This window comes from Crocodylus porosus, unplaced genomic scaffold, assembly GCF_001723895.1.
Source record: "Crocodylus porosus isolate Cpor-Errol unplaced genomic scaffold, CroPor_comp1, whole genome shotgun sequence".
Lineage (NCBI taxonomy): Eukaryota > Metazoa > Chordata > Crocodylia > Crocodylidae > Crocodylus > Crocodylus porosus.
The window spans coordinates 56,960-71,442 of NW_017728900.1; the positions used below are offsets into that span (position 1 = coordinate 56,960).

At 47.1% G+C, this 14,483-nt stretch overlaps 1 protein-coding gene across 1 annotated transcript; it reads left to right on the plus strand.

Moving 5' to 3' along the window:
* Window positions 1–637: 637 nt before the first annotated feature.
* LOC109324604 (rho-related GTP-binding protein RhoF-like) lies at window positions 638–13,210 on the plus strand. Its single transcript, XM_019556629.1, has 5 exons — window positions 638–1,053; window positions 8,505–8,592; window positions 9,851–9,960; window positions 10,273–10,407; window positions 10,827–13,210. Exons 1-5 carry the CDS (start codon window positions 910–912, stop codon window positions 10,992–10,994), a joined length of 645 nt encoding a protein of 214 aa, XP_019412174.1. The 5' UTR covers window positions 638–909; the 3' UTR covers window positions 10,995–13,210.
* Window positions 13,211–14,483: the final 1,273 nt, after the last annotated feature.

Below are 14,483 nucleotides of genomic sequence, written 5' to 3' on the forward strand. Positions count from 1 at the left end.
GGCACATGAATGTGTGTGAAAGTGTACTTTAGCAGCCCATGAGTATATCTGAGCAGCATGAATGCATGTGCACGCATAAGAGTGTGCCTGGGTATGTGTATATGTGTTCAATAAAAGTATGTGTGAGCAACATAATACTGTGTGCACACATGTAAGTAATGTGTATGAGTGTTTGAGAGCACATGAGCATGGAAGTGCATGTGAGCAGTGAAGATGTGCTTACTTATATGTCAGTAGACTGCATGATGCACGTATGCATGTGCAGAATGAGTGCATGTGACCACCCTGAGGTGCACATGAGTGTGCACACACATGAGCAGTGTGTAATGCTTGTGAGTGCTGACACATGTAAGCACTGTGAAAGTGGCTGTGAGATCAGTATGCAAGTGTAACTATGTATAATGCATGAGTGCACATGCCAGTGCGAGCATGTGTGTGGGCCTGCATGAGTAGCATGTGTGGGTGTGTGCATGCCAGCAGTATGTGTCACTACAGACACTCTCACTCTCTTCTTGTGCCAGCCTGTTTCATCAGTCACATTCTTGGCCACACCTGTCCTCCACCCCACCCCTCCCCTACCATGGCAGGCCAGGTGAGGGCGGGGACCTCACTGACTCTGGGCGGCTCCCTCTTCCTGCACTGGGCGTGAAGCAGAAGCCGGTGCCTCATGCTGTGTGACCCAGAGCTAAGAATCACCGGCACTTGGCAGAGAGGAGGCCTGGAGAAGGAGGTAGAGGGGATCTACTATACGGGGTGTGGTAGCCCACGTGTGAAGATCCTGTCCCCTCCACACCCCCGGCCCTGAGGATGGTTCCCAGGAGCAGGTTGTGATTCAGGACAGCTGAGTGACAGAGACGTGCAAAGCCACTCTGTCCTAGAGCTGGGCTCTGGAGTACCAGGACATCAGAGATGCACCAAGCAGCCAGGCGGCACAGTCAGACAGCAGGAACCACAGAGGCTACAGGGGCTGAGATCAAAGCTGTCATCGTGGGGGATGGTGGCTGTGGAAAGACCTCCCTGCTCATGGTCTTCGCCAAGGGGGATTTCCCCAAGGTAAGGACCCCCCTGACACGCATCAGCAAAGACAAGACCCCTTCCCCTGCCTTTAAACCGCCTTTCGGTGGGACCCTGACCCTAAAACCCCATGCACACAGCTTCTCTTTGAGACCCGCCCCTCCCAGACTGCTCCCTGTGGGCTTCCAGCATTGACCTAGAAAGACCCCACCCCTCACACTACTCCTCTGGTGGGACCCTGAGTCTGCCCCAGTGAGATCTCCCTCCCCTCATATAGCTGCCTTTTTGGGGCCCAGCATAACCACAGAGTCCCCTTCCCTCTGACTGCTGCCCTATAAGAACCTGTCCCAGATAACTGCCCCCTTCACAGTACCACCCCTGCCCCCACCAAAAAACAAAGACCCCTATCCCTCATCCTGGACTCTTCCCCACCTTCAAGGGCTCTATCCAACCATCCTACTGACCCCTTTCCAATACCACCCTTCCTGCCCTCGCTGCCCCCTTTTTCTGGGTCCCCATGTGTGTGCCCTCTCCCGTTGCACAACAGAGCTTGTTCTCATAATCTACCTAGCAAGCACTGTCTCCAGGGAGCCTGCTGTGGACTCATGTAGATTCCCCCCACCTCAGGATATGGCTGTACTATAAAGCTGTCTGACCAAGTGAGCTGTGGGTAGGGCTATAATAGTGAGTTGACCTCTAGTCCCATTGCAGGGACAGCTGTAGGGACATACCCAAGTTAGGATTCTCCATTTTAGTGAAGACAGCTGGCAATTTTCAGGGAACCACAAAAGTGAACCAAGGATTGGAAAATATAAAAGTCCTTCTCAGGGAAGGATTTCAAGAGTTCAATGGGTTTCAGTTGAGAAGGTGAGGAGCTGACTGAGGACAAAATGTTCACTGGGGGAAAATACTAGGAGGAAAAGCACTCCGTCCAGAGGAGAAAGGCTGAACAGGAAACCAGGACAATTCACATGAGAACCCAGGCCCTTTCTATCAACAGTAAGGAGAAGTAATTGGAACACATTGTTGAAGAAACTGGGTTTTCCATCTCTTCCAGAAAGGGCCAACCTGGTACTGAAGCCACCGAGAAAGTGAACTCCATCATTTCCCTCCATAATGTGTTGCAGTCTTCATTCTCATGCTCAAAACTAGAGTAACTGAGTAAAATTTAGGCCTTAATTTATACCACAGAACAGGTACATTGACTAGGAGTGTAGAAAGCCCACAGCTCCGCACAGCTATAGGTGTACTAGCTAGCCGTCCTACCCCTGATTGCATGAACACAGCTACAGAAGGCGTCCAGTAACCTAGCTTCTGTCATTTAGGGTGGTATGGTAGCAACAACAGTGGAGAAAAACCTTCAGCCACAACACAGCACATCTCCACTAGGATGATCTGCTGCCATGGCTCTGCCAGCACCACCATGGTGCAGGTAGCCCCATTATGTAGATGAGCCCTGCTTTTGTGAGAAAAAATGGGTCAGGGTACATGACAGTCCCTTCCAGCCTTAGACTCTAGGCTGGGGTGAGCAAAATGCAGCCCACCAGACCATACTATCCGGCCCGTGGGGCCCCTAAAAAATTTAGAGAATTAATATTTATCTGCCCCTGGCTGCCTGTCATGTGGCCTTCAATGGTTTGCCAAACTCAGTAAGCAGCCCTCCACCCAAAATAATTGCCCGCCCCTGCAGGCCAGGGCTGCTATAGCAGTGTTCTATCAATACGCTGTACCAGCAAAGCACTCTGAGTGTGAGCATGGCGTATGGGACACCTTGCTCCAGCCCCAATGAGCAGATTGGGGTGTAGAACTCATTGCCACCAGATTAAGCTTTACTGGTATTTCTGCCACTGTACTGTGTCTACTCAAGGAAGTTTTACCAGAATAGCTATGGTGGTTAAGAACTGAGATGTACTCTGTCAAACCATAGATCCTTCTTGCTCAGTATCCTATCATATAGTGGCAGACAGTGGTTGCTGAAAGGGAGAATGAACTGGCATTGACCCAGGGTTTTCCCACCATCCCTGTCTCACTGTCTCCAGCATTTGAGGTCTAGGAAGTCCTGATTCAGAGGCTATATCCCTAACTCCCATGCTCAATAGCTGCTGATATCCCTTTCCTCCAATAATTTGTCCAGTCCCTTTTTGAATCTGGCTTAACTGACAGCTTCCACAACCTCTGGTGGCAATGAGTTCTACACTTTAATTACACACTGGGCGTGTCTACACATGCATTTACTGCACAGTAACTTACTGTGCAGTAAGTGGCTTTTATGCCAGTGTCTATACGTGCAGGCATTACTGCACAGTAATGCTGTGTGTGGACTGACTTGGAACTAAAGTCAGTAAGGTGTCTACGCATGCCTTACTGTGCAGTAACTACTCAGGCATAAATTTGCTACCTGAATTATGCAGGTAGCAAATTTATGCCCAAGTCAGCGTAAGTTGCCATAGTTACTACACAGTATAGGCATGAGCGTGTAAACATGTACCCATACTGCACAGTAATTTTGGGGTACTGCGCAGTGACTGTGCACATGCAGACATGTCCACTGTGTGGCGGGGGACGGAGGGACTTCCTTTTGTTAGTTTTAAACTTACCATCTACTCATTTCATTTTGGGACCCCTACTTGTATTGTGAGAGAGAGAGACTGACACAGTTATTTTTGTGGCATAGATCTGCCTATAGATCTTGTCCTCCAAAGGAAAAGGAATAAGTTATCTAGATACAAGTATATGGACACACAAGCAACTTACTGGACATGTCTGCACGAAATGCTTAGTGAGCAGAAGACTAATTCTACTACGCATTAGCATGGCAGGAAAAAACTGTGCTAATGAACAGTAGATTTAGTCTAATGAGCCTTAACATCACTAAAAAACCATTAATCTGCGCTAATGCATAGTAGTGCCAAATACAGCACATCAAGTTAGTATCTGTCATTACAGGTACTAAATTTAATGAGCCATAATTACAGCACATTCATGAAAGTGTAGACATGCCCACTGGGCGTGTGTATCTACATAAGATGCTGACTGCGCAGTAGCCAAATAATACTGCGCAGTAGCCAAATAATACTGCACAGTAGCGCATCACAGCACTAACAATGCTAATACACTACTGCGCAGTATTATTAGCCTACTGCACAGTAGCATCACTTAAAAGACATTTGCCAGTGCAACTGCACAGTAACTCCAATTACTGTGCATTTATTTGGTACTTACATAAACAAGTTCTTGTTTATACAAGTACTATATAAATGCACAGTAACAACTGCACAGTGTCTCAGGTAGACTCACCCCCTGTGAGCTAAAGAGTAGTCAGTGTTTTGCTTCCCATCATGTACTCCATGATAACTGCCCATGTGGACATGCTTAACCCATAGTAAATAGAAGCTAAACCACAGACTCCTAAGCCTTTGCAAAAAGTTACTATAGGTTTGCTTCCACTTATCATGAGGTAGTCATGCACAGGAGCGGTTACCACCAAGCAGCTGATGTGCAGTAAAGTCTCATTCTATCTTTGCCCTGCAGCAAGTTGATTTCATGAGCATCATTTATGGCAGCTTTATACCACTATAACTGCTACCCCAAATAGGGGTTGTATTGATATATCAGTATAGAAGCATACCCCTTACTGACATATTCACAGTAGTTCAAAAACCATACAGACTCAAAATTAGAGCTCTTAAAAAAGGGGAACGATAACTTGAAACATTTACGGCTTTCCATTTTGCAGGGTTCAATATGAAACCATTCCAGGGAAGAAACACCTTTCTTCATTGACTATTTTTTCAAAAACATGTCAGGAGGTTTTCCCCCACCTTTTCTGTTCCTCCACCGTTTTATCCCAAAAGGGATGCAGTGTAAGCAAATCAATAAAGCTTAAAGATTGTTTGTCTGCTGTAATGTTTTCAGAACTTCAACTTTGGCCAAGTCACAGAACATTTCAGAGTTGAAAAAGGAAAAAGAACATGAGCTTTAATATCACTCGTTTCTTTATTCAATGGGTTAAAAAAGAAAAACAGCTGGAAAAGGGTAGAAAACAAGTGCAAATTGTCCATGTGTTTCTTTCTTTTCCAAAACAAAAATGAGATAGATGATTTTCATTTTCATGGTTGAAATTCCCCATTGAAAAAATCATTATTGACTCCACCCCTTTTTTCAGTGGGAAAATATTTTGGCCAAAAAGTTTGAATCAGCTTTGAACTTGTTCAGTTAATTCTGACAGCAATGCCAGTTTACACCTGCTGAGAACTTCGCCCCAGTTGACTTCAATAAAGTAATTCTGATTTATGCTACCTCAGGATCTGGCCCTTCTCTTTTTGTATGAGTATAGAGATCTTTGCACCCCACACACCCAAAATAGCCACCTTAGGCCAGGCAGGAGCATCTCTTCAAAGTGCTCAACACTTGAGAGCACACCAAGTGAGTCCCACAGCATATTAAACCAGACACAGTGAGCATGTCTACATGTATATTTACATGCACTTAAACTTAATGCATCTTTACTTAAGATGATTTAGGTGCATGTCTACACGTGGATATGCTAATGCGCATTAAGGCACATTAAATTTAGGCGCAAATAGCTAAATTGCATTAGCGCATGTGCAGATGCACTACTGTGCACTAATGCAGAGTCTATCCATTGACACAGACCACATTACTGTGCATTAATATGCCTACATATTCACTCATGTAACTTAGCTATTCGCGCATAAATTTGATACCTGCTTTACGCAGGTATCAAATTTAGGCTCAATTAGCTTAAAATCTCCATTTTTAAGGAGTATTAAGGGTGCACACATGTAGACACTCACCCTTAATGTGTCTTAAACTGGGCTAATGCACATTAAATGTAGGCGTGTAGATATGCCCAGTGGGAGGTTGTTAACCCTGGGGGAATACAATAAGTCAGTCAAAGCTGAGTGCTATGAGCTCATTAATGCACCCAGATAGATAGTGACCTTACTCTGCTTCCCCTAGCCATTGCCTATATTACAGTGAAGTCTCTCTTCTAGTCACAGTGCAAGATCATAAAAACATAAGAATTGCCATTTAGTGGATCAGACCATAGGTCCATTTAGCTCAGCATACTTAGCCTTCTTAGCTAAGCTCAAGTGTAGTAATATCCTCTCTTCTTTATATGCATTGTGCGTTTAGCTCCCCATCCCCCACAACCCAGCTACATTCTTACTATATAACTTAATTACATCCTCCCTCCACCCACCCTGTACTATGTAGTCACCTTCCTCTAGATCTTTGTATTTCCTACTACCCCTTCAATTTTGTAACACCCTTTTTAACATTCACTAATAAAGTTAAACCTGTGTCACACAGTGGCAGAGAGTGGATACTGAAAAGGAGACTGAACTGGGTATGTCCCCATTTTTTTTCACTGTTCTTTCACTTGCAGCCTCCAGTATTTAAGGTCTAGGAATTCTAATTCAGAGGCTGTATCCCAAACACCCATGCTCAGTACCTTCTGGTGCCCCTTTCCTTCAAGAATTTGTCCAATCCCTTTTTGACTCTGGCTAAACTGGCAGCTTCCACTACATCTGGTGGTAATAAGTTCCACACTTCAGTTATATGCTGTGTGGGAAAAAAAATTCCTTTTGTTAGTTTTAAATTACTATCTACTAGTTTCATTTTGTGACACCTAGGCTGCATCTACACAAAACAGTTACTGCACAGTCGTTACTCCACAGTCATTTAGTACTTGCATATACAAGTACTAAATGACTGCACAGGAACTGGTGTTACTGTGCAGTAGCATCCCTGAATGACTTTTTGGTGATGCTGATTGTGCAGTAGCTCATTACTACTGCACAGTAGTGTCATGTCACATGAGGCTACTGCGCAGTCAGTGTCTCATGTAGACGTGGCTCTAGTTCTTGAGAGAGTAAATAATAAATCCCTATTTACTTTCTCTTCGCTGTTGAGTATTTTGTAAACCCTTATCACACAAGCATCTCTTTTCTAAACTGAATGCTTCTTTAGTCTCTCCTCATATGGAAGCCACTCCATACCACTAATCAACCTTGTTGCCCTTCTCTGTACCTTTTCTAGTTCTTCTATGTCCTTTTTCAGGTGTTGGGACCAGAACTGGGCACAGTATTCAAGGTGTGGATGCACCATGAATTTATAAGCGGCCATAATGGTACTTTCAGTTTTGTTTACGAGGGAATTGCAGGCCTCCTTGGAAAGGTCACAGCCCAAGATGTGAGCTATGGAGTCCGACTGTCCCCATCAAACTCACCTCTGTTGTAATAATTGCAAAGCCCTCTCTCAGCAAAGTATGTGGTGAACAATCACCGTTCAGTCCGTGGATCACAACCATTCTCCAGCTGCTTTGGGCCACGCCTGTTAGAGCTGGGCTTACTCAGACTCCTTGGGGCAGAGGTGGTGTCTTTGCTCGGTGTGTCCCAGGCTCAGCACAACAGGGCTGAAGACTAGGTTGGGGTGGCCAGCTTGCAGCATGCATGCCACAAGTGGTATGGGAAGCCTTTATGTGTGGCACGCAGCAGACTGGGAAGAGGGCAGGCAACACAGTGGCAGATAGGGCAAGGAGCAGAAAGCAGAACAGCAGACCAGGCAGGCAGCACAGGGCAGAGAGCCAAAAGCAGAATAGTAGATCAGGCCAGGAAAGGGAATCAGAGTGGCACATGGGGAGGATGCAGGGCTTAATTTGTAGCACGCCTGCCAGAAAGTGCCCACTGATCGAGGTGCTGTGCAAATAAATAACAACATTAATAATGAATAACCAACCTCAGTGCAGCACACACAGCAAGCGCCTTGGCAACCTTCCCTCCCCAACCTATACCAGGGCAAGGGGGACTTATGCTGCTGTAATGACTAGATGGTCCAGTCAGTGGTTAAAGCATTAGCTTAGGACTACAGTAGAGGTGGGCTCATGTGCCAGCTCTGCCACAGACTTCTTGTAGGACCTTGGCTATGTCACTTAGGACAAAGAACGCCTACCTGAGTGCTGCCTGGCTGCTCTTTCAGTTGTACAAGCTAAAAATCTAGCTCTTCTCCCACCCTCAACACCTCCCCCATCCTTTTAAGTGTGGATGCACTGGAATCCTTCAGTCTTGACACTATGAGCAGTTCAGCCCCTGGCTGAGGCCTGTGCCCTGTCCCGCTTCACACATGAGGGGTCACCCCACCACTCTTACTTCAGGATCCAACCTGCCTAGGCCCCACCCAAATCACAGACAGAAAAGGACATATCCCATCCTTTTTCCTGCCCCCGGCACCTTTCACCACTCTGTGCCTCACATTCCCCACTTGGGCAGAGCAGTGCCCTGCCTTATGAGGGGTGGTGTGTGGAACAGTACATAGAGGGTAACCAGTCCTCAGATACATGACTGCCTCGGACAGAGAAATGAGCTTCACTGGGTTAATGGATTCTGTCTCCCGTGGGACAGTTTGTCTGTCTGTCTATTTGATATGCTGACTCCTCAACCCCCTTTCCTTCCTCCTCCTCCTAGGCCTACGTGCCTACAGTATTTGAGAAGTATACTGCTTCCTTCCAGATTGGCAGCAAGCCAGTGCAAATCCACCTTTGGGACACAGCAGGTAAGTATTAGGAGAGGATAGAGGATGCTGTCTATGCGTATAGTATGGACAGAAGAGGGAGCTAGCGTTATACGTTGAGGATTGACCATTCTCTGGTTTATTAGGGCTTGATGTTCTTGTGTGGGGAAGTGTGTGCATGTGGGCATGAGTGTTCACGCCTGTGGACATATACATTTGCATGTATATGTATGTGTGCACGCATCACAAGAGTTGCTCCCTGGTTTGTCATGTAATTAGAATGAGCTGGATGAATGTGTACAGTACAGAAGATTTGCAGAGGGTTTGGCACATAGCTTGATGCGTGAATCATTCTTGAGTACAAGGCTGTATACAGTTTCTGTGTGTGTAAGGGTTACAGCACGGCTGGTTCCCTAAATCATCATGTAAAATGTATTAGCTTGCAGATCTGGGGTTGGGAAACAGATGGTTACACACGGGTCAATTCTGCCACAAGGGTCTCTGAGAGGAAGCAACACTTTTTTTAAAGAACAGCGCATTACAAAAATACACTTTAAAAAATACTGTATTTTTAGACTTCATTTTCTTAAATCACTTTCCGGAAAACGGAAGCTCCTTGTTTCTACAGGCCCTAAGGTCAGAGTCCTCTTGGGGCTGAGCTGCTGGCATCATAAGTTGTGTGCACTTTAAGGTGACACATCTCTGGCATTTCAGCCTCATGCATTCCAGCAGCCTGAGCCAAGCCTCAGAAGATCATGAGATCAGCATAACAAATCTTGAGACTTTTCAGAATAATTAGATGGGGGATCTTTTTTCTTCCTTTTTCCTAAGTGTTCTGAGCCTTTCTGTTACAAGTAGGTAAGATTTTTAGATATTCTTTCTATAGCAGTGACAGTGAAGAGCCCCCCCACCCACCCACCCACACACACACACACACACTCCTGTTTTTTATTTTTATTTTTAATGAAAAATGAGATTCATCCACAGTTACATGGGATTTAGAAAAACTGGAGCGCTCCTGAGACTCAGAGTAAAATTATGAGAATAATCAGAACTGCATCCTGGGAACAGGGGACTGGTTCTTATAATGCAAATGAGTCAGAGAACCATTCAAGGCATGGGGATGCAAGTCGGTTGTAGTTTCTAAAGGTTATGCATAGCTAGTTCTTTATCTGGCTATATGGCCCTGTCCCTCAGTGCCTTTAGGAGCCAGTCCCCTCTCATAAGCCAAGGCAAGGCCAGGGGTGGAACCATGCCCATTAAGAGGAGGGGTGTAATGGCTTCCTCTTCTTTCTGGCAGGGCAGGAAGATTACGACCGGCTGCGCCCACTCTCCTACACAGAAGCCAACGTTGTTCTCATGTGCTATGATGTCACCAGTCCCAGCAGCTATGACAATATTCTCACAAAGGTAAGAAAACTAATTAGGGACAGAGGCCAGATGGGAGGACCAGGACTGGAGCACAGCTTTACAGCCAGCATTTCTGTCCTGCTCCGGGTAGTATCTCTTGCCCTATCCTGCTGGTCTCTATTGTGCTTCTTAGAGCTAAGGCCTCTTACCACTGCTCAGCAGGCATGAGCACTGGGCTCACTGCCTCCCCCAGATATCTCTGAACTCTTTTGCTTCCAGTCCCTTAGGAAAATGTAAGGATCTTCTGTCCCGTGGCTCAGGTCCCACCTCTCTCTCTCTCTCTCTCTCTCTCTCTCTCTCTGCCCTATACAGTGGTACCCAGAAGTGAATCACTTTTGCAAGGGAGTCCCCATTGTGCTGGTGGGCTGCAAAACCGACCTGAGGAAGGACAAAGCTGTGCTGAGGAAACTACACAAGGACCAGTTGGCACCCATCACCTACCAAAAGGTGAGGCACCCTCTGAGTCCTGCCTGCCCAAGGCATGCCCTCCCAATACCAGGATGCTGTGCAAAGCCGGTATCCTTTCACCCTCAGGGGGAGGGAGGAAAAATAGTTCCTTCCAGTAATAACAGACCAGGGTTCAACCAAGCTCCAAGGCTTCCCATCATGGTTTCTCCCAAGCCAGGACTCCAGGGAAGGCAATAGTACCTTGCAGGCCTGGTCACTTCTGGGGGCTGAACTCATGCCAGGCTCTTCCTGAGGCAGCAGAAACTGCCAGGAAGCTCATGGTCCAGTAGATGGGGAGGGGAGGACAAATCTGGTGGTCATGGCTTCCCCATCTCAGCAGAGGTCCTGCTCCTATCCCCAAACCTTGTACCCTCTGTGGGCCTCATGCTACTTTCCTCTGCTCCATCTCTCACTGGTAGGGAGAGTCCATGGCCAAAACAGTTCATGCCATTGCCTACTTCGAGTGCTCGGCCAAGTTCCAGGAGAATATCACCAACATCTTCATGGAGGCCTCCAGCGCTGCCCTGAGTGCCATGAGGAAAAGCGAGCGGAAGCGGAAACCCAAGAGGGGCTGCCTAATCTCCTAGCTGTCCATGTGCACCTCATAGGACTTCCCCATGTGCTGGCCACCCACCACAGGGACTGTACCATGCCCTGCAGACTGCACCCATCCCAGATCTGCCCTGCCTGTAATCATCTCTGTGGGCTTCAGCTCCCACAGGACAGGGCACAAGGTGGCAGATCATCTGCTCCCCTGGTGTCTCAGGGAGCACATAATGCCACGGGGCAGGGCAGTTTCCCTCCATACCATCTGACACAGGAAGGAACTCTTCTGCCCCAGGGTTTTGCTGCTTCAGCGTGGAAAAACCATTCAGCAACTGTCTGGCAACAAAAAGACCTACGAACCTCTTAGCACAGTGGCTGGTCCCACCACTGCCCCCACTGTCTCAGAGCTGCTTCCACCAAAACAGCAGGACTCTGTGCCCATTGACAAGGCACAGTCAGCTCAGCTTGGTTCTGCTTCTACCCATTTTGGCCCAGCTCAGTGTGGCTTCAAAAACTCTCCTTCTCTAGCCCTACTTCTGCCCACTTGACCTGATTCAGTACAGCTCCAATCACTGTGGTCTCCCAGAGTGTTCTTCAGCTCTGATCACTCCTGTCTTGTGTCATCCCATGGTTGTCTGTCACGCTCTGGCCTCCAGAGCTTCACCTCCCAAAGACCTAGCTGGTTATGGTATCCCTTTCCCATCACTACTTGCCCCATTGCTACTTAGTTACATGGGGGTAGAGCTACACTGCAGCAAAAAAGAGGGTGGTCATAATTTGAGTTAAAATAGCAGTGCAGACAGGGTATCCTGGGTTAACCTAAGTTAAAATGTAAATCACTTTATCTGCACTGCTTTCTTAACCTGGGTTAGCCAACCTGAGTGAAGCATACTGCTTTTTTCTTAGTGCAAATGTACCCTTTGGTCAAGTACTTCTACCCCTTCCTCCTGAATCAGGGGACTCCGCAGTCCTGGGACCCTTCTCTGAGCCATTCCAGGTCTGCTGAGCTCTCACCAGTGAGACAGTGCCCAGAACTCAGAATATTGGATGAGATCTCCTAAATAGTGTAAACCAGCACAGATCCACTGGCAGGTCTGCACCAGTTGACACCAGCTGGGGATCTGGCCCCATTCACTCTAATGAAGGCACGTCTAGTTTGCATCAGCCAAGGTCTGTCCCATTGACTCAGGTGGAGAGAAGCTATATACATAGGCCAGGGGCTTGGCCCAGTGATTCCAATGTAGCAATGCCCATATACCCCAGCTGGGCATCTGGTCTTGTGTGCTAATGTAGTGAGTCCAAAGAAGGGGAGAAGTGGCCTGTCACCAACGTGCTCTCCTGTGCCTATGGGATCCAAGCATTCTCAGCCATTTCATGCTGCAAAGTCATGTCTAGCTTCTCCCTGCCTCATCCCTATCTGCCAGACATGGGGGATATACCTCATGTCCCTTTTGACCTAAGCACACCTGTCTGGGGCTTAGTTTCTCTATTTTCCCAGCATCCTCCAGGCACTGGTGTTTTTTCGTCTTCCTAGAGCATCTTCCTTGAACCATCACTAGCAAGACAGCACACAGGATGGTACAACAAATGCTGTACTGGGCTCCTGGGTGAAGATGGACTATGTGGGACCTCCATGGGCTTTGCCAACTTGCTGGGCTGGGATCAAATGAGCTATGGTCATGACTTGGCTGCTGCCAGCAGAGAGGATGTCACATGCCCAGACATGTCCATCCATTCACTACAGATCCAGCCACCAAGGGAGCAACCTGCAAGACTACAACAAGAAGTACATTTGGCCTTGAATAAGCCAGTGCCCTACGCTGTAGGACATGCCTGACTCTTGGAAACTACTGCAGATGTGGGTAATTCCACCCACCAGAGATTCATTGCCAGAGAACCCTCAGAGTCCAAGTTGTGCCAGTTTGCCTGCGGGTTTGTGTCTAAATGGTTTCAGGAAGAAGACAGGGTAGAGTTGCACTTTATAGACTAACTAAATCAGAGATGCATAACACAAGCTTTCATAAGCATCAGGCTTACTTCATGGGATGCTATGAAGGGACTACAGGAAGCAGAGCTCTGAAGCCGAAAACAGTGATTACAGTACATAGGATAGGAAAGGTGGGAGGACAAAGGGGACACTGCTGAGAAAGTCATGGTGAGAGAACCATTCATGGGTACATCATGGGAGCCTAAAGATGTGGCAGGCCCCATCTCTCAGGTCTACCAGTATTATACTTGCTTTTGTGCCCACAACCCAGGAAAAATCGATTATGAAGTTGAGCCCTGCAAGCCACTATGACAAGAGTAAAATAAATATTGATTCTATTTAATTCCACTCCCAGCCGAGGGGCAAAGCTTATGTGTGTGTTTGTGCATGTGCATGCATGCATGCTTCTCCACAGCATGTAGTCCAGTGCCTGGTACAGGGCTGTTAGGTGCCACTCTCAGGGATCAACCTGAGTAATATGGGGGTTTTACACAAGCCTCCAACCCTAGCCCAGAATCTCTACCCCAAGGACATGTTCTTGAAGGGCAAGTCTGCCCAGTGCCAAAAGATCTACTTTGCTGGGAAGCTCATATTGCTGGTATGTCTCCTCATTTTCCCCACTCAGGTTAAGGGCAAATAGGAGTTATGCTACTTTACATTGCAGAGACCTGCCCCATCAGGGGCAGTTAATATATGGGTTAGTCACAGCGTCTTGTCAACTCCACCTTTGGCACCTCACATGGGGAGTCTTGCTAAACAAGCCTCATATACCTGCAGGGGTCACAGTGTCATAGAGATGTAGGGCTGAAAAGGGCCTCCAAAGGTTATGTAGTCCAACTCTGTGCCTGAGGCAGGATCATCTCTATGCAAACCATTCCATACAACCATAATCTAAACTTCACATAAGACAGCCATCAACCCAGACACAACACAAACCTAACAACCTAACCTGCCACAGGTAAATCAGGGGAACAATGGCAGCCAATGTCCTGCTTCAATAAAATATTGTCAATATACACTCAGGGGGTCCTGGGTAGAGGGCCACCCCTCCCCACCCTGCTACAAAGGGAAGCAAAAAACTCACAGTCTATGACCTTAGAGAGCATAGCAACCATAAGGCCTAGTGTTGCCATCCAACCAGGTTTCACCCATTTTATATTTCTATTTTTGATTATTCCTCCTGAGGTGTAGCACTTCACATTTTTCCACATTGAATTAGAACCTGTTACCTCTAGCCAAATTTTCTAATCTGTCATGATCTTTCTGAATTTTGCTCACATCCTCCAACATGTTTGCCATCCTTCCATTTTGCGTCAGTTGCAAACTTGCTCAAGAAGACTTCTATGCCACCATCCACATCATCAACAAACACACGGAATCCCACCATCGCTACCCTTGGCACCCCATAGACTGCATCCCATGGGAAAAATTACTGGAGAGCTTAGCCCCATATCTACCCATCCTTTAAGGCTAGAGAGCCATTTTGTGCTCCTAGTGGCGCATCCAGGCCAATTCACCAGCCCAAAAAAGGAGGCTCTTACAC

What these genes read in the sequence shown, in the direction of transcription:
- LOC109324604 (XM_019556629.1), top strand. Translation starts at nt 910, where the DNA reads ATGCACCAAGCAGCCAGGCGGCACAGTCAGACAGCAGGAACCACAGAG. An exon ending in CCAAGGGGGATTTCCCCAAG is followed by an intron (nt 1,054 to 8,504) that starts GTAAGGACCCCC and finishes TCCTCCTCCTAG; the next exon opens with GCCTACGTGCCTACAGTATT. An exon ending in ATGACAATATTCTCACAAAG is followed by an intron (nt 9,961 to 10,272) that starts GTAAGAAAACTA and finishes TGCCCTATACAG; the next exon opens with TGGTACCCAGAAGTGAATCA.